Source organism: Triturus cristatus, chromosome 9 (genome assembly GCF_964204655.1).
Source record: "Triturus cristatus chromosome 9, aTriCri1.1, whole genome shotgun sequence".
In the NCBI taxonomy this organism is placed as follows: domain Eukaryota; kingdom Metazoa; phylum Chordata; class Amphibia; order Caudata; family Salamandridae; genus Triturus; species Triturus cristatus.
In genome coordinates, this window is record NC_140592.1 from 317,264,435 (window position 1) to 317,283,798 (window position 19,364).

Here is a 19,364-nt window from a genome sequence, read left to right on the forward strand (position 1 = left end):
GATATCTTTTAAAAACATCCCTTATAATTCTTACTACCTTAAGTAAAAGATAACAATAGTCATTTGAAGGGAAAAAGGAACCTGTCCACTGGCAAACATGTAACAGAAAGTATAGTTCTATATTTCTCCATTGTGTCTCAGAATCAGAACTTTATGCTATTAAATTCATAGCATAGCAAAACATGATTTCAATCCGTAGAACGTTGTTTGCAATTTTAATTTGCGCAAATTTGGCCTGAAGGCATGAGAGGGCTTTAAAAGAAAACCAGATTACATTACACATTTTTTCAGGCATAGGGAAAATAAGTGATTTGCGCAGAATCACTGGCTATTGAGCTTAAGGGCCTAGATTCGAATGTGGGTCCCCTGTTACAAGGTCAGCAGCTCTAGGCACCAAGTGGCCATACCTCTTCCTTCTCTGTGTTCCCTTTAAGTTTTCAAACTCGCTCTAATGGAAAGAGAAACAAACTCCAAGAATTATGTTGGTTCTGGCATCAATTTCCTGGCTCCAACAACTAAGCTCTTGACTGTATAGCAAGGACACTCTGAATCACAAGGAAAACTGATAAGTTCAAGATGGCTGCTGCCATTCCCAAAAGTGTGAGTTCACTATTAAGAAAAGTAGTTTGCATTGTTACTGGTGAGTAGTTGTCCTCCAGAGATGCGAAGCCTTTCTCCAGGTTGCACCAATACTCCCAGACCACTGTCAGTCTTTCTTTCTCTGAAACAAACTCATTGAGGACGAGTTTGACGCATTTGCTGTTGTGCACCCCACTAAATACTAATGGAAGGTGAGTCATGCATGGATCATGACTACATGAGGTGGAAGTGGGAGCACAACAATTGGGCCGGGTGTAGGTGTACACAAAAGACCCTCACCCTTGAGCAAGGTAGAGGACACTAAATACCCCAATCCTTGGGCAAGGAAGTGGGCTTCAATATATATTTCTACAAGGTGGTGGGGCATGTAATAATCCCCCTCCCTTGGGCAAAGCAGGGGTTTCAGAATACCCCTTGAATAACGGGGATTGGATACCAATTGCCATCAGTAATTCATGTTCATGGCCGTAGACACACAAACCTTGCAGCCCTTAGTCAAGTTTGCAAGGATTTGCGTAGGTGTTAGTCATCCCAGCCTTTCCCTTTTCCCTGTCCTGTAACAAGTCAGTGGAGGGGTTGGAGCCAACAGATTCTTTACTGATAAATTGGCAAAGTTAAGCAACACTTTTGTAACACCCTAGACATTTGAAGGGACAGGTTTTTCACAAATGGACTATTTTCAAAATAAAATATGCTATACCATGTTTCCAATGTTTGACAGATGTAGCTTTTATCAAGTCTTCCCTCCTTTGATCTGGGAACATCCTAAAACTTGTGATCAAATGCAGCAGAAAAAGATAGTGCTTGCCTGAGCGATTGCAGCCAATCATATTGTGAATTTCCTGTAACAATTACAAGCATTGGGAAAATTCATCCAGGCATGAATACTCAACTAATATATAAAAGGAAGATGGCATTTTGCAGAAAGTTTATGGTATTTGTATTTAACAGTTTGAACTTTTCTGTGGGAATTCCCGTGTTAACTCTAAAATCCACCCTTGCCAATATGTACAAAATATTTTTGCACTTACAAAGCCTGTGTTATCCTAAATGGCAGACGTAGTGCGTGCAGAAACCCGAACTGCAATTGATAAATCTGACACTGCGAATCTCAAATGAATTGAAATTACAAGGAAAGATGGACAGGCAAAGGGAGTCCTCCCAGAAATAATGCATGCTGCATTTCTATTGTACAAACATAGCTAAGAGGCAATGGAGCACTGTACAGGCTAAAAGGTACAGGCTAAAAGACAAGCATAAAGTTAACAAGTGATAGGAGAGGTAGCTAGTTTATGAACTTTATGTTTAAAGTATTTTATTCAGCGTGACACATCCAGACACATATACAGCAGTATAAGATCGGCAAATGAAAAGGAGCGAAAGTCCGGCATGACACAACATTTTAGTACCAACGTCCCCCGCCACCCCAACGTCCCAATGCCCCACCCAAATCCCCCCCCCACCCACCCCACCCACAGTCCAGTGCGCTACTAGCAGACAGCCCATCTCCCAAAGCTATAGATAATTGGGGAGGAGGGTCTCTTCCCTCTCACTGATCTTGCGCTAGCGGGCTCGTAAGCCGCAGGAGGCGAAGGTACCTCGGGCAGGTGAGCTCCCGGAACTCTGTGAGCAGCAAAGAGTGGAATGGTTGCCACAGCTCATTAAATTGCGTTACATCCCCAGCCACCACCAAAGACAATTTCTCCATACCCAGCACGTGCCAAAGTCTGTGGAGCCAGCCCGTTATCATGGGTACTGTGTCAGTACGCCAGTATATCAGGATATTCTGAACGGCTGAGCCGAGTGCAATGGCGATCTGCCTGCCTCTTCTGGACTTAAGGGGATACATTAGATCGTTTGGGAGTCCTAGCAGGGTATATGCCGGGAAGCGCGGGAGCTCTATGCTGAAATGAGAATCAATTTTATCCAGCATTTCCTTCCAGTAGCCAGTTAAGAGAGGACAATCCCAGAGAATGTGCGTGAGTGTACCCCGTTGTCCGCACCCCCGCCAGCATGTGTCTGTCTTACTATGGTCGAACTCATGGATCCGCTCAGGCGTATAATACCAGTAAGTGGACACTTTAGTAAAAGTATCAGTGAGGCCCATATGATATGCTGAGTGGTGCGCCCTATAAGATATGTGGTCCCAGTCCTTGGGGCTCAGTGTCCTCCCAAGCTCCCGTTCCCATCGAACCCTCCCTGGATTGTGGAAGTGTGTGGAGGGTAGTTGCAAAAACTTATACAGGTCCGAGATTAACTTCGAGTCCGATGTACGGGTCAACAGCCATCTCTCACACGGTGAGAGCCTCCTTTCCGCCACATCCCTCACCTGTGGCTGGAGGGCCCAATGCCGAAGCTGCATATAACGGTGTCTCTCCGTTTCGGGGAGGGAGAATTCCAGCCGAAATTGTGTGAACGGGATGACACCCTCGGGGCCATACAGGTGACATAATGCTCTGCATCCTGCCTGCCGCCAATGTGTGAAGGCTCCCTTCTCCATCCCAGGGGTGAAGGCAGGATTATCCACTAGCGGCGAAAGCGGCGAAGGAAATGTGGTGAGGTCATATCTAAGGGAGTTCGCATCCCAAACCCGCAAAGGTACCCTAGTAATGAAAGAGGCGTAGAGATTCTTAGGCCGGTGGGACCGGTGCAGGAACGGTATCTCCTGCAGAGGCCGCCCCGCCACCGCTTGGTCCTGGAAGAGCCAATGCTTATCCGACTCCCACCTGCACCATTCGACCAAGTACCGCAATTGCGTCGCCTGAAAGTATTTACGGAAGTCGGGGATACCTAGGCCTCCAGCGTCAGGAGACAAATGGGAGAGGGTCCTGCGTAACCTAGGCTTTTTCCCCTGCCAAATGAAACGTGCTACGTCCGACTGCAACTGCTGTATCCACCCCTTCGGCGGCAGCAGCGGGAGGGCCCTGAATAAGTAGAGCACTTGTGGCAAAATCGTCATCTTGACGGCAGCAATCCTACCCAACCAGGCAAGAATGCCGCGATTCCAGCGACCTAGCTCGGCCCTGATCTTGGCACCCACCATGGCTGGCAACGTAGGGGCAATCTGAATCCCTAAATATGGTATCGCCTCTGAGGACCAAAGTAACGGGAACCTGTTCTGCAAATATGCCTTAGTATCAGGCACCAGGGAGATATCCAAAGCCACCGACTTATTTACTTTAAAGCCCGAGACCGTGCCGAACGCTGCCAGTTCTTCCATACAGGCCGGAAGTGATGTCCGGGGTGTAGCCAATGTGAAGATGACATCATCAGCGTAGAGACTGACCGCATGGGTAAATCCCCCCATCCGTATCCCTTCCACTGCCGGCCGCGTTCGCACCCTTTGAGCGAGCGGCTCCATGTAGAGAGCAAAGAGCAAGGGCGAAAGTGGACAGCCCTGCCTGGTGCCTCTCTCGATGGGGAAGGCCGCGGAGGTGTGGCCGTTAACCCGGACCACCGCGGAGGGCTCCTTATAGCAATTGAGTATCATCGTGCGAAACCGTTCTCCAATACCCGCCTTCACCAGCACTTGTTCCAAGAAGGGCCAATGCACGCGATCAAACGCCTTTTCTGCGTCAACCGCGAGCATCATTCTCTCACCCGGAATCCGGGAGGCCTTTTCCAGCAGGTGGACCACCCGTTTTGTATTATCCACCGTCTGCCGCCCCGGAACGAAACCCGCCTGATCCGGGTCGACAAGGCCGGGTAGATGGAGCGCCAGGCGGCGTGCCAAAATCCCAGTATAGAGTTTCAGGTCGACATTCAGGAGAGATATCGGCCTATAAGATCCACAGTGTTTAGGATCTTTCCCCGGTTTGGGGATGACCGTGACAGAAGCCCGCAGTAGGTCAGGCGAGATGGCTCCAGGTTCCGCGAAAGAGTTGAAGAGGCGAGTGAGGATTGGGGCTAACGACCCGCAGAACGTCTTATAGAAGAGGGCCGAGTAGCCATCGGGGCCTGGAGCCTTGCCGTGCTTAAGTCTGGCAATGGCTGTCACCACTTCCTCTATGTTAATGGCCCTGTCCAGATGGTCCGCCTGTAGGGGGTCCAAGGAGGGCAGAGTGACCGAGTCCAGGTAGGAGGTCATAGCCGGTACATCCGGCGGGTCACCCGCGTAGAGGTTCCGTAGAACCCTCGGAACGCGGCCGAGATGCAGGCATCGTCTGTTACTGCACCGCCCGTGGGGTCAGAGAGTTCTTTCACCAACTGGCTGTGCCTAGTGGCCCGGAGTCTATTGGCCAAAAGTTTGCCACAGCGATCCCCCCCAGTATAAAAAGCGTGGCGCATATTCCGCCCGATCCACATCTAAGGCGGCAAGAAGTTTCCTTGCTTCTTTAAGCTGCCGCCAAATCCTCTGAGCCCCAGTTCTGCGGTGGATCAGCTCCAGTTCCCGGACTCTGTCAGTAAGCTCATCCCTCTTTATCTTGCGCTCCCTATTTTCGGCCGCGGAGATTGACAAGAACTCTCCCCGGAGGACCGCCTTCAAAGCCGCCCACCGGGTGGCTCGGGTGGTGTCTGCGTTATCATTGTGTGCCAAATAATCACTAAGTACCTGCTCAATACGGTCCGTTACCGTTTTCCTGTGAAGCAGAGTATCCCGGAGGCGCCAGACCCTCGCCGGGGCGGCAGACGGTGGCACGCAAAAGGAGGCCGCAACAGGGGCATGATCCGACAAGGAAATAACCCCTATGTCCACGGCAGACGCCAGGGCCTGCACCGGTGAGGTGACCAGGAGGTGATCAAGCCTCGCGTACGTCTTGTGCGCGTGGGAGTAGTAGGAGTAATCCCTGTCTACGGGGTGCGTATGACGCCAGAGGTCCTGGAGGTCCACCTCCGCAAGTCTGGCCTTACAACCGGCCGAGAATTTCCCGACCTGCGGGGAGCGCTGCGCCGACCTGTCAACAACTGAATCAAAGACCATGTTAAGGTCGCTCCCGAGGACAACATGCCTATCCGGCGAGGCCAAGATCTCTTCCACCGCAGACTGCAAGAACCGCTCCTGCTTATCATTGGGACTATAAAGGGAGCCTATCGTGAATGTAATGCCCCCCACCCGAAACCTATGTGCCAACATCCTCCCATTAATTTCTGCAAATTTGTGGATGTGCTCCCCCCTGAAATGTCGAGCCACTAGGATCACCACCCCGGCCGTCTTGGTAGTACCGGAAGAGAAGAACTGCGTCGGAAATTTACAAGAGCGTAGCCTATGTGTGTCCTGTGGTAACAGGTGGGTTTCCTGAAGGAGGCAAATGTCCGCTTGGGCGTTTTCTAACAGGGAAAGCACCGCTCGCCGCTTAACGGGATTGTTCAGACCCCTGACATTCAAGATCACGATCTTAAAGGTATGAGGAGGCATAGTAGGAAATGTGTGGAAAGGCGCAAGTGTCCTGCGTGGCGATCATAGTAGTCGGGCACCCTCCCCCCAACTCAAGCCGCAAGTCAGTCTCCCAAAAACAGTATACAAAGCCTCTCCTCCCTGCGCGGCGCAGCCTAGGACCAACCGCCAGCCCCAATGTGACCAGGTCTTCCATCTCACACCCGCCCACCCCACACTCCACCTCCCCATGCCCCCCCCCATCGTCACCGAGCGAGACAAGGTGGAAAGACTCAGGCAAAGCAACCAACTCTAGCACAGCGCACTGGACAACTCCTTCCCCCCCACCCAACTCCCACGACCCCTCCCGGTACCCCAACACCCCAAAACAACCCCTTCCAACCCCAAAACACTGTCCCCGTCCCCCCAAGAAAGGAGTCAAGTCTATGGAAAAGTCTCGAAAGTGGACGTCCCGCCACTACACCACCCCTGCTCCCCCCCCACCCCCCCAGGCCCCCAAACCTGTAGCTCAGAAAAAGAAGAAGCGATGTCGATCTCCCCCCGGAGAAGTCCTAGGCGGTCAAAGCAACCTCTCTTGTTGCCGTTTCTCTAGCGACCTCACGCACGGCATTATCCATGTCAGCCCGGATAGTAGGCGAGTCCGGTCGCACTGATGAAGTCGAAGACCTGCGGCCAGGGACCGCTTGCCAGCCATCCCTGGTAATCCGGCGACGGCGTGGAGTGGGGGCATCTTCTTCAGTCGCCGTGATGCCCAATACAGTACAGGTGTCCTGAAGGGAGCGCAGCTGATGCAGTGTTCCGTTCCAGCGGAAGATAATACGAAAAGGGTGGCCCCAAGAATATTGAATGTCATGCGCCCGCAAGAAGTCAGTCACAATTTTAAAGGACTTGCGTTTCTGTAGGGTGACCACTGAGAGATCCTGAAAGAGGGCTACCCTATGGCCTCTGCACTCCAAGGAGGGCTTAGTGCGAGCCACCCTTAGAATCCGTTCCTTCAGGGGATAGTCCGGCAGGTAGGCCAGAAGATCGGGGGGAGGCGCCGGGGCTCTGCGTCATGGGCCCACTCTGTGTGCCCTATCGATCCTGAGAGAAAAGTCTGTCGGCTCACCCAGGACCTCCCGGAACAGATCCTGCAGGTAGGAGGCCGCATCTTCCCCCTCTTCTCCGAGCGGGACGCCTCGGACCCTGATGTTGTTCCTCCGGGAACGGTTTTCAAGGTCCTCCACATGAGATTGTAGATCAATCTGCTGGTCCCGGAGCCTGACCACCTCCTGCTGGAGCTGTGTGAGCTCCTCGTCCCGGGCATGACCCGCTTCTTCCACAGATGAGACCCTCTCTCCTAGGCCATCAACCTCTCTCCGGACCTCCCGCACCTCCCCTGCCACTTCCTGCTTGAGAGTCTGGAAGTCCTCTCGTAGGGAGCTAAAAAGCGACTCAAGGAATGACCTGGTAACTGGCGGCTCCCCTCCGTTCGCCCCCTATGAACTGCTAGCCCGACTCGGGGAGGGTTGTCCGCGGTCTTGCCGTGCAGTGTTCCTGTTCAGCATTTCCGGTAGGGTGCGATCACCCTTCCTGTTCCCCTTGTGGCCGGCCATCTTGGGCGCCAAATGGAAGTGCGCAATCCCCACCGGCGACAGTAGCATACACCACACCGCCTAGCTACCCGCTAGGTGACCGCCCCAGCTGGGTAGGCCGTCCGTCCGCTCCTGTGGTGCACTCCAGCACCCGTTCTCCACCTCCTCGTGCTCCTCGAGCGTCAGCTCCTGCCTGCTCCACCGCAGTGCTAGGCCGGTGGGGCGTAGCATCCAGACCAAATGGCGTCCACAGTCTGTAACACGCCGCCTCGCAAGTAGCTCCCCGAGCGGACCTCAACTCGCTCACAACCAGGGAGCCAACAAGTCACCGCGGCCACCGCGGTCAGCCGCTTCAATGGCTTCTGAGACCCCACTGGGCCCGAGTTGCACCACCTGGCACACACCACCTCCCGTTTGGCGTCAACGGGTGGGACGGCAGGGCCCCCCGAGGTCCTCGGCACCTCACCAGTCCCCCCCACGGCCATAAGGCGGCCGGTCTTCTTGGCGGGGCCCCAACATCTCGCCACCTCGTTCGCTTTCGCTCAGCGGCTCCTCTCCAGGCCGCGCCGGCGGCCTGCGCGCAGCGCCTCAGGCTCGAGTATACGCGCAGGGTGGACCCAACGGCACTTCCGGTCGGGCCGCAGCCTTCGAAGGCCGCGGCTCGGCTTCCACAGTCCGCCAACGATGCCTTCTGGCGCACCGAGGTTCCTCCCAGCAAGGTCCGCTAGTTCTCCACTGCACCCGCCGTCGCCGGCCAGCGACGATGGGGGAGATCAGCAGTGAATAAGGTGCTCAGGGGCCTGGGCCGGAGGAGCTCGCAGAGGTCGCGTCCACCTAGACCGCCATCTTGGCCACGCCCCAGTTTATGAACTTTAAACCCATTGCTATATAGTGTTCGTTAAAGAGGTGTGTCTTCAGCTTTTTCCTAAATTGGCCTAATGTAGAGGTGGCCCTGATGGATGCAGGGGTGTTGTTCCAGATCCTCGATGCACAGATGGAAAAGGCCTGCTGTCTTGTTTTTATTGTTTTTAACCTTCTTGGTCTGTAGTCTCTGATAGTGTCCTGGATTTGGGTGTGCTGAGAACCACCAGGGATGGTGGGTTTCTCTGCAAGGTACGGTGGTCGTGATGGATGTGTTAATGATGCAGCTCGTTTTTTAAATGGTACTGGCTGTCCAGAGCTGCCAATGGAGTTCCATCTGCGTTGTAACGAAACTTGGTGGGGTCTCCCTGCAAACTATATTGAGGGACCCCCTTTGGACTCAGCCAGGAGCTCTCAAACCAGGGTACTGTGCTGAGGGGTCCCCCTGTAGCTCAGCCCCCCCCCCACGCGCCGCTGGAGCTGCGGGGGCTTATGTTATGCCACTGAGTTCCTTCGGACAGTGATAATGGGGGTAATACTAAGAGTGTATTTGCAAGAGAAAGAGAAACTCAGTTAATTAAACTAATTGCGAAGCAAGCACTTGTAGGGTAGCAGTGGGTTTTTCAGTATTTTCAAAATGATAAAAAATTAGAGCCTGATCTAGGCTTTGCTGGGTGGTCATCGTCCACCAGAGTAGCAGAGGTAATACCCTCCACTGCCCAGGCCGACTACTGATTACCATATTTATAGCTCTCCGCCTGCCTGGCAGAGGTCCCTAAGCCTTCAAGGGAACCAAAGCCATGGCATCTCGCCCTCATTGCATTCAAAGTTTGCTCACTGGCCACCATGTCTCATTCTGTCCCTCAGCAAACCTTTGTTTTATGAAAATAAACTCCTGGAGCGCGAGTTTGGTTTTGTAAAACAATAAAAACATGACTCCGACTACCTGGGAGTTAGTTTTCTTCCAATCTCCCAAGGTGTGGGGGTCATTTTTCTTTTTTTTTTCTTTTTTGCTTTAGGACCATCAGACTTTTGTTAACTATATAATTATAGTTGCAACTGTATAAAATATTAAAATGTGAAAATTTGACATTACGCCTGCACAAAGGCTCCTAAGAAAAAGCTGGAGAAGTACTAGTGTCAAGAGCAGATCCATGCGTTTTTTAGAAAAGAATGGGAACGGAGCACTCCGCAATGTTGGTGGTGTAGGGAAAAATGTATTTAAACAGGAAAAATCTTTTCCTCTGGAAAATCCTTCAAAAAACATACATGTGTAAATTCAGTTTGCCGTTATGTTTCCGTATGCCCAAATCTTGCTGCATGCAAGTTTACGTGACGAATTTTCTAGTGTTTTCTGGGTGATAAACTTTCTGCAAATGTTTGGTAAATATCCGCGGACTTACGAGTTTGCAGATGTGACACTTGTGGAACCAAAATTTGTTCATACAGAAATTCCACAAAACTGGCAAAATTAATATATGAGCAAATGCCATTTGACTTGCCAAATCCCAGCAGTCTTGGATCGGTCAATCGAGTATGGTATTTTGCTGTCGTAAAAGCATTCGTTTGCAGAGTTGTACTGGCTTATATAGGGCAGTCTGGCAGTGCCAGAATGGCTGGTCTGATAGGTCAGTGTGAGGGACAGTTTCTGGCTGTTTGTGGGCATGTTTTATGGTCTCGTTGCCCAGTTTTTACTGTTGATTTGATTTACCTGGATTCTCTGATATTATCACACACATGGATCGCATGCACCCAGCACACATGCACGTGGTCTCCCATACAAGGAAAACCACATGTATAGCGTGTCTTTGCCAGGTCAAAACTGCCCCAATTTTCAAATGTGGCCGTTATTTAAGTTTGATTAGCTTATTCCACTTTTATTTTGGTGTTCTGGCATATTTTCAGTCACAGTCCGACTTGCGCTTCAAGTTTAAGTTTGGACACAAATGGCTTTGTGTATTGAGTCAACAGATTAAAGTTTGATCTGCTACGAAAACACAACACTCGTCCTTGCACTGTACTACCCCTGGTGGCCGACAGAATTAATTTTTTTCTACAATTTATTTCAATAAACTACCTAGATCTGGCCTTTCATTGTAATCTAAAAATACCCAGCCCTGCTGTAGTTGCCTAGAGGCTTTACTACTGATTCAAACAGTGGCGGCTTCTCCACTAAGGCAGAGGAGCATCGGCTCACTGCTTTTCAGCATGTCAAAAAAGGAAAAATAAAATGATAACACCATGTTATCATTTTATTTTTCCGCGCTGAAGCCAGTTGCAGGGCGGGCTTGGCTATCCTCACAGCCAGCAGGGGGTGGAGTAGATGGTGCAGAAAGTGCGTATGGCGGTATAACCGGCCGCCTTGGGCCCGCCAAACAGTCATGCGCACTTTGCATGTTCTCCACCCGGCTGTATTGCACAGCCTTGGTGGAGAACATGCACAGGCTCCACTCCCTGTCTGAGCGCCAAACCATGCCGCTCAGACCAATCACGACGCTGCTGTCATGCTGGTGACAAAGCAAAAGGCAAACAATTGATGGACGGAATGCAGAACAAATCAAAACATTCACCCCCAGTCAAAAAATCTGGGTTAAATCCATCATTCCTTTGCTCACCATGCTACCCCAGTTTAGACCTGGCCATATGCAAATCAGTCTTGACCATGTGCCTCATGGGAACAGTCCAGCCCGAACTGACAAGCCAGGTCCTCCCTGGACCGGAAACAAGCCTCCTAGGACCGGTTTCGGGGTTTCGCCCCTCTTCAGCCAGGATAGCTTGATTCCAGTGGCACAGTGAGCCCAGGACCCACGTCTGGGCATACGTGGTGCACTTAGGGCGAGAAAGCAAAAGACACACAATTGATGGACGGAATGCAGAACAAATCAAAACATTCACCCCCAGTCAAGAAATCTGGATTAAATCCAGCATTCTTTTGCTCACCATGCCACCCCAGTTTAGACCTGGCCATATGCAAATCAGTCTTCACAGCAGCGTCATGATTGGCTAGGTGAATCTGAGAGCCTGTGTGCTTCCACTTGAGGGCGGAGGAGAGGTGGCAGCCGGCTGACAGGTAAGTGATATTTTCTTTTCTTTTTTTTTTTTTTACCCCCCCTTTCCCCGCCTCACTACTAATGCCCCGGAGCAGTGGCCACTGAATTCAAACCATGCATTTTACTAAATGGGCAGCTCTTTTCCTAATGGGATGGGGGTCGTTGCCTATAAGGTTTACATGGCATAGTGTTCAGGTAGTCTACATTTCTGTTGTCTTGTCTACTGAAGTCAAATAACCAATCGGGTAGACATTGGTAGTGCTGCCTTTGCAATAGTTTTAGGCAAAATGTATTTATATTTGCAGTTCATTTCAGTTGAAAGTCCGAAATACAGCAGTATGAGTAACAGTAACAATCATTATGAATCGTTATGAAGTGGTGACATCTAACCTACCATTTAAGTGCAGTTATGCCATGATCTTATTTCAAGAAGAAAAAAATATCTTAACAAAACTGATCATTTTTTGTCATAATTATGTGACCAACTGACAGATCTCTCTTTAAAGAAACTGTGATAAATTAAGTCAGAGGCATGGACATAGATAACTTAAATTTGTCATGTTATGTGCATTTGTAAAATACACTATCACCCGTGAGAGTATCCTGGCACTGAGCAGGTCTGAATCTAGCCCTAACTTTGGATTCGTTGGTTAATTGAAAAGCCAGGTCTTCAGCTTCTTGTGGAATTCAAGAGGAGAGAAGGAGGCTCTGATGTGTGGTGGGATGTTGTTCCACGCTTTAGGAGCGATGTAAAAGAATACCTGTCCTCCTGATCTGGTTCTGTGTATGTGTGGGATGTGTGTGAGTTTAAGCCCTGAGAAGTGGAGAAGTGTGGGTGGTTGGTGGAAAGAGATGTGATTGTTCCGGTAGGTGGGGCCTAAGTTGTGTAGTGACTTGAATGTGTGGGTGACAAGTTTGAAATGAGTGCCCTTGTGTATCAGGAACCAGTAGAGCTCCCTGAGGAGTGGTGTGATGTGAGTGCAGTGTGGTAGGTTAAGTCTGGCTGCCAAAGTCTGGATGGTTTATAGCCTTCTAGTGAGTTGCTTGGTGAGCTCAGCGTAGAGGGTGTTCCCATAGTCCACTTGCTGCTTACTACGGCATGACTGACAGTTGCTCTAGTGTTGCTTGGAAGACATTTGAAGATCTTCCTGGCAAGGGTGCATGGTATGCGTCTGAGTTCTGCCAGGCACCAGTTGGAGTCTAATTGTGAGATGTACTTGACAAAGATCACTGCTTCTCTTTTGTTGATTTACAGCTTGAGACAGTTGGCTTTCATCCTATTAGTGACTTCGGTCTTGCAGGTGGCACTTGTTTCATGTGTTGGGGGTCTTTTCCGAGAGGGAGAATATGAGTTGCATATTGTTGTGATATTCTTACAGACATAGTTTTTTTGTTGAACATATTGAAAAGATGTCTATGTTTGAAATGCAGCCTATATTAAGGATTAATACTAAGATGCATACTTTTAAAATAGAAAACTTACATGTCATAAATAATAATATACTTCAATGTCATGGTGAGTATTTTCGGTTTTCAACATGTGGGTGTCTATACCAACTAGGGGAGGTGCTACATGCTGCATCTTTAGCTTTTAAATAGAGCTTTGCACTTCTGGAAGCACATAGTTTTATGCCAGAATATTATGTACAGACATATCTTCTGATCAAACTATTTTGTCTTGAATATTGTTTTTAAAATATCATCCTTTTGGGGATAGATTTTCTGTCATTATTATTATTATTATTATTATTATTATATTTGGGTTTGTAAAGCGCACAGATACCCAGGGGTTTCCCGGCGCTTAGCTCCATTATATTGATGTGTGTGTAAAAGATTTTAGCACATGATATTTATTTCAGAACGATAATCTGAAAAAAATATTCTGGTAAGAAAGCCCCTGGTTGTACGTCATGAATGAGTTTGTCCCATTCCTATGGTCTTGTCTCTTCCCTTGTCTTTTGCCCATTTTTCTTCCGTCATTCTAGATCATAAACTGCTTCCCATGCACTCAGTAGGTCTGATGTCTTTCCAGAACAATTTGTCATGAATCATGCAGACTGTGTGCATCTCTCTCTCAAAGGATGTTAGAGTTTCTCATTTTCTTAGGATGAGAAGTGAAGAGTTGAGTTTTAGAGCTTGAAAACTGGTTGTGGAATTATGTTATATTTGTGACAATGAGGCACTACATCTAAGTCCCCAAAACAGAGGTAACATAACGCTTACTGGAAAATGAAAGACTCTGGTTGCCCAACCATTCTCTTCCTATTTATTAATGGACATACCTGTTTCAGACACAGTACAGGTAAGCAATCCAAAAAAGGTGCAATGCACTCTCCACTTGAAATCCTCTCCCATCTCATTGCCAAGGGCCTACCATCTCGTATTCAAGGCCCCAAACTGCAGCTGAGGATTAAGTTAGTCTCTTCTGGATGCAGTAGCCACTTACACATCAAGCTCACCCCCCTCCTTGAGGTATATCATGGGTTTTACTGCTCCAGTGACTCTGGGTGGGTCCACTGGGAAGTAGAGCCTAGCTTCTCTTTTCAGCACCCTCTGTCACCGTTCCAGCCTGATGAGCCATCCCACTCCTGATTCCTCCTCTGCTGCAGGACACTGAAGCAGATAAGGGTGTCAGAAGAAGGTGTGTTGGAAGAGGATGCAAAAGAGCCCTATCTTCCAATTGTTCATACTCATAACCAATATAGACTGTCAGTTTCCTCATGACTCAATCACTACCGAATTCCCATCTGGTTATGCCCAATTTAGGAAGAAATTTAGGAGGAAGGCCTCTGGCATAACAGATGGAAGACCTCCAACCTTTCACACCAGTAGCAGCTTAATCTTGAGCTATCCATTTCGATCAGACCGAGTCTCAGAAGTCACCAATATGCTGATGTTCCTCTTCAGTTCATAGTTGTTCCTGCATGCCTTGCTCGCCAATCTGAAAGAAATGGACACTGTACCATCTCTCTCAGACTTGGCTCTTTTCCAGCCCTATTAACCCAGAGTGCACAGTGTCCCAAAACTGCTCCCGTCAACCCTTTGTGGCTAAACTCCCCTGTCTTTTTGGTACAGTCGAAGTCATTCTAACTGCCCTCTAGGTGCTATTCTATACAGCTTAGAAGTACCATCTGGTACGGGTATGCCTCTGGTTAATCGATCCGCAAGCCTCCTTTTGGCAAGAGATCAAATTTTGAGCTCTGAACCGAGCATTACGTCTGGTGCATTTGAGCACAAGGTTTTCAACTTAACCTAGTGGTATTATTCAGTGGTAGCAAAAGCCTAAGAAGTACTTCATTGGTACTGCCAATATGACAAAAATACTAGTCTCTTCTTGGACAAGTAGGAGTGACTTATGTCTGGCTTTGCTTTACTGCTCCTCAGTCCCAAACTTAAGAATATCTCTATAAGGGGAACAAAAGGCAATTTCTAAAGGTTGAGCCGGTCCTGCTATCAATAAGCGGACAAATATATTACCCCCCACAGCTTGATTGTAAGGATAAGCGTGTATTTTGAATCTTAATGACTGCAACCAGTTCCTCCCTAGGCAAGAGTTCACAATGCTGACTTTGACTTATGTTCTTGCAGTTCTCCTGGCGTCCAGTAGACCTATTTGGTGCTTACTTTCAGTTATCTATTATGCAGGAACACAAGAAGTACCTATACTTTATGATGGGGAACCAGCAGTACCAATACACAACACTCTACATTGCCCTAAACATGACTTCTCTTCACCATGAGAAGTGCTTTTCTGAACTTAGATGATTGCCTAATCAGAGCTCCATGTAGCTGAGTGTAGCCTGGCCTGACCCTTAAAATCATTCAGACTATTGGGGTTCAGAGAGCTACTGAAGATCCTCCCTCTTACTTTCTTTTACCCAGAATTTTCCTCTTCTAGTGTTGACATGCTATCCTTCCTATTACTCACAAATAATGCACTGTTGGCTTGATGTTTCCACTGGCAACTCAGACCACAGGGTTCCTGCATGTGAAGGAATCCTCAACCAAGCTCTGTTTGCTGCTAGTTACTGAGCCCAGTGCACTGGGAAGAGCACTGCAATCGGTAGATAACAGGGATGGTAAAGGTCAGAATGGGGGCCTCGGGGGGAGCAGAGCGGAGCGGTCTCCCCCCGGGGTCATTTGCCCAAATGGTACGGCCACAGGGAGAGGTAGGCGGCGTAGGCGTAGCGTGCAGCGCGAGGCGTAGGTTATTTAGGGAGGTCAGGGGCGCGAGCGTGGAGTGGCGCAGCGCTTTTAGAAGCAGTTAGGTGGGGGGAAGTTTGTTTTCTCCCACCCTCCCACCCCAAAAAAAAAAAAAAAAATGTATATATAGCTACATGAGGGGACCATGCGGGTTGGATTTGGGGAGGTGTGTCTCGCCACAGTTAGACAGGTACTCGCTCAGGCACGTATAGTTGTGTAGGCAAGATGGGGGAGGGTAAATTTGGAGCGGATTTTACCCAACCCTCGTTATTGGTAAGTCGTTAAAGAAAAGGGAAAGAAAAGGATTGAAAACAAAATATGGAAATGCAAAAGTAAACATTGGTTTTGCTTGGAAAATGTACAGTTTGTTAGGCATAGTGATAATAAAATGGTTTTGGCCAAAATTGTGAAATTGTTCTAGGAAATTAAGTTGCCTGAAGTAATATGAGTTACCTCGTCCAATAAAGTGGCCTTTTCTGCTATTGAGTTACACGTGTGGTGTCCGTTATTTTGGGCGAAACAGGAGTCATTGTAATCATGACAGCTAAATAGAGATTGATTTTTCTGCTCACTGTAGTATATGATACTGTTCTAAGTTAAGGTTAAAAGAGTATAACGACTCAAGTGTTCTGAGAGTTTTGTGTATGTTTATGATTATGTAATATCCATGTTGTATTTTCTGCTTGTTATTCACATTAGTTCTTGATATTGAGACTTCAACATTAGATCACAGATTATAAAATGAATGATTCCCTTTTTTAGATGTATAATTGCGTAGAAGTATTAGTAACTATTTTCTACTGCACATGGCATTTAAGTCTTGAAAATGTTCATACTTTGGGTGGACAACTCATATATTGGATGGATATTGCAAAACTGCAAACTGCAAGCATACAACTGTGCCCATTGCAGAGTGACCCAGACTGCTGAACTGGATGTACAATTGGTGCTTCTATAAAACATGTGAATGAACAATGATGTTTTACTCTTGTCTTTTTCATATACAAGACTACAATCCATCTGTACTCAAGTTTAGAATTTGTGTATTTTCGAAAATGTATGGTTTTAGTACAACATAGTAGTCCACTTACTGTGTGCACAAGTGATTAAATGTTCTTTTCTGAAAAGGGAGAAAGCCAAGTTATTGAAGTATGATATTGTTACCTTTATAAGGGGCTTGGTTAATGGTAACCCACAGACTCCTATTATCAACATCCTACGTCTGATATTGTTGCCCTTAGACAAAACAAAAACTTTGACTGGCTGGAACCAAATGGGCTAAATAGCGGCTCTGCTTGGGGGAAAGGACATACCTATCTATTACTGACACTGGTGTGTCTGTAGAAGCAGTTCAGGTCACCACTAGGTGGGCCTGTTACACATAGGCTTATAATGTGAGAATTCATATCAATTTACAGCAATGGAGTCGCTTTGAAGGTATATTTATCCTCTTTCAAAACACATATTGAATTCATGCAATTTTTGTTTCAGTGCCCCTGGACGATTGGATCATACTGAACGCCTGGCTGGACAAAGATCAGCGCCCCATTCTTTCAAACAATCTACGTCTAACAACGAAAGCACAAAGGAGTTGAAGAGCCATGTACCATCTAGTCAACCGGCAGATGGGCCTCGAAGAACTCTTCATGTCGATAAGATTCAGAGATCAGGACGTTCCCCCTCTGCATCCCCTGACAGAGGCACTACTCCCACCTCTCCGTACTCTGTTCCACAAATTGCACCTATGCCCAGCAGTACAGTCTGCCCAATATGCAACACAACCGATCTCACCTCCTCACCGAATCAGCCAAACTTCAACAAATGTACCCAGTGTCACAAAGAGGTGTGCAATCAGTGTGGATTCAACCCCAATCCTCACCTCACCGAGGTAATTACTGCTCACATCCATTCTTAGTGTTTCTAATGTATGTACCCAAGCAGATGTGATATGGAATGGTAAGGGATGGGATGGAAAAAACAAACTTGATAGATAATACATTTGTGTGTGGGTTTATATAAATATATATATATATATATTTTTTTTTTTACTTGGCAGTATCACATACTTATACTATATAGTACGTTATAAGATGGCCGCCAATTGTTTAGCCATTCGCAATGTAATGTTAGTACATCATTTGTGTCAATGAATGACCATGTGACATGCTGCGATTTGAAATACTGCCAACTTAGCACAGGGCAACTGACATCAAAAAGCCGTAAGGCGAAACGCGTCTGTCAGTAAGCGGCGGGTCTGCACTAATAAAGTATTCGTACTTGGAGAAATTGCTCCCGTGTGTGCTTTCCGTCCGGTGTCGAAGATTTACCGATATTTTGTTGCAATATATATATATATCATTCAAAGTGACCACTGATATTTGTCATTTATGGACAAATATGTTTGAAAAACTATAACTACACATATAAAAATCCAGTTCCTCATTTTTAGACAGCCAGTGAAGAAGAATTGAATAAAATTAGTTCCTAGAAATAAGAATTAGATCCCAAGTACGGATTGCCAGACTATCCAATCTGGTCATTTTTCTACTGTTTACTTGCTTACAAATTTTACTCCTGTGTTCTTTCTCAGCACTTTAGTTTCATTGGTTCCTTTTGTACATCTTGCATTTTGTTCACTTATATTTCATTGTATTAATTGTTCTTGTAAAGCACCAGGATAATTGGAGGATGTTGCAGGACATTTGTTACACACTGGAGTAGGGTGCAACTGAGTGCAAGCAGCCTACCCATGAAATCAGGATAGTCATTTCATGCAAAAAGTTTGATGGAAGTGATGGGACTTCAGGAATGTCTGGAATTTTCTGAGCTCCACCTTCACCTATGAGGGAGGAGCCTTGCACTGTAAAGGCTTTCGCCCAGACTATTTGTACCTCAACAACAACATTGGGATGCCAGCTTTAGGTGTCTGACCAAGAGGTGGGGAGGTTCTCTTCTTTTTTTTTTTTTTTTAAAGTTTTATTGTTATTTGCATAAAACATTGCTGATTACAAACACATGTATTTATCGGTTAATACATTGTACAAGGTAGTGCTTTAGAGTGAACTGAATATATGTACTGTCCTTTCTCCAACTTTCCCAATGTACCCGTCTTCACAGTTGGTGGGGAGGTTCTTGAGAAGGTACCACGCAAAGCCCGGGGAACTAAGCTGACAGATTTGATTTTGAAACCTTTTTTAATTGGCAGACTTCAAAGATGATTAGGTGTGATCAGATTGTCTGAGTCCGAGAATGAATTGCACTCTTTTGAGTCCGATTATTGTTTTTGAAGAGAGTCCACCATAGAAGCCGTTGCCGTGAGAAGGCCACAGCAAGAACTAGAGAGATTTGAGTGTGGCTCTGTAATAGACAAAGCATTCATTCGACTGAGGAGGTGGTGCAAGAAGCACTCATTAAGTGTCACAATATTCACTTGTGTAGTAAATGATCATTAATGTTGCATGTTTTGTGTTATTTTCTAACATGGCTTCCATATTTGCCAATGTTTATATTGTTCTAATTTTATTCTTGCTAGTTGAATTTGTAATCTGTATTTTTCTGCATTCACTGCCTCATAATTCAATGTAGTGTGGTTTTAGTGCAGCCTGTGAGCACATACAATAAAGAAGTATACTCACCTGTATACTCAGCTGAAGATGTTAGCATTGTATTATTAGCACATGCGCTCATATAGCTATATACATCTTAGTAAATCCTATTCCTTTTCTAAACTAGCTACGATGT

At 47.2% G+C, this 19,364-nt stretch overlaps 1 protein-coding gene across 1 annotated transcript in view; it reads left to right on the forward strand.

Annotated features, from left to right (window-relative positions):
* The window catches only part of BSN (bassoon presynaptic cytomatrix protein), an 841,563-nt gene that overhangs the window by 94,258 nt on the left and 727,941 nt on the right, over nucleotides 1-19,364 (forward strand). The window contains exon 2 of the mRNA XM_085625028.1: nucleotides 17,115-17,511. Within this exon, the coding sequence (XP_085481154.1) occupies nucleotides 17,115-17,511 (397 nt within the window). The remainder of the gene's footprint in view (nucleotides 1-17,114; nucleotides 17,512-19,364) is intronic.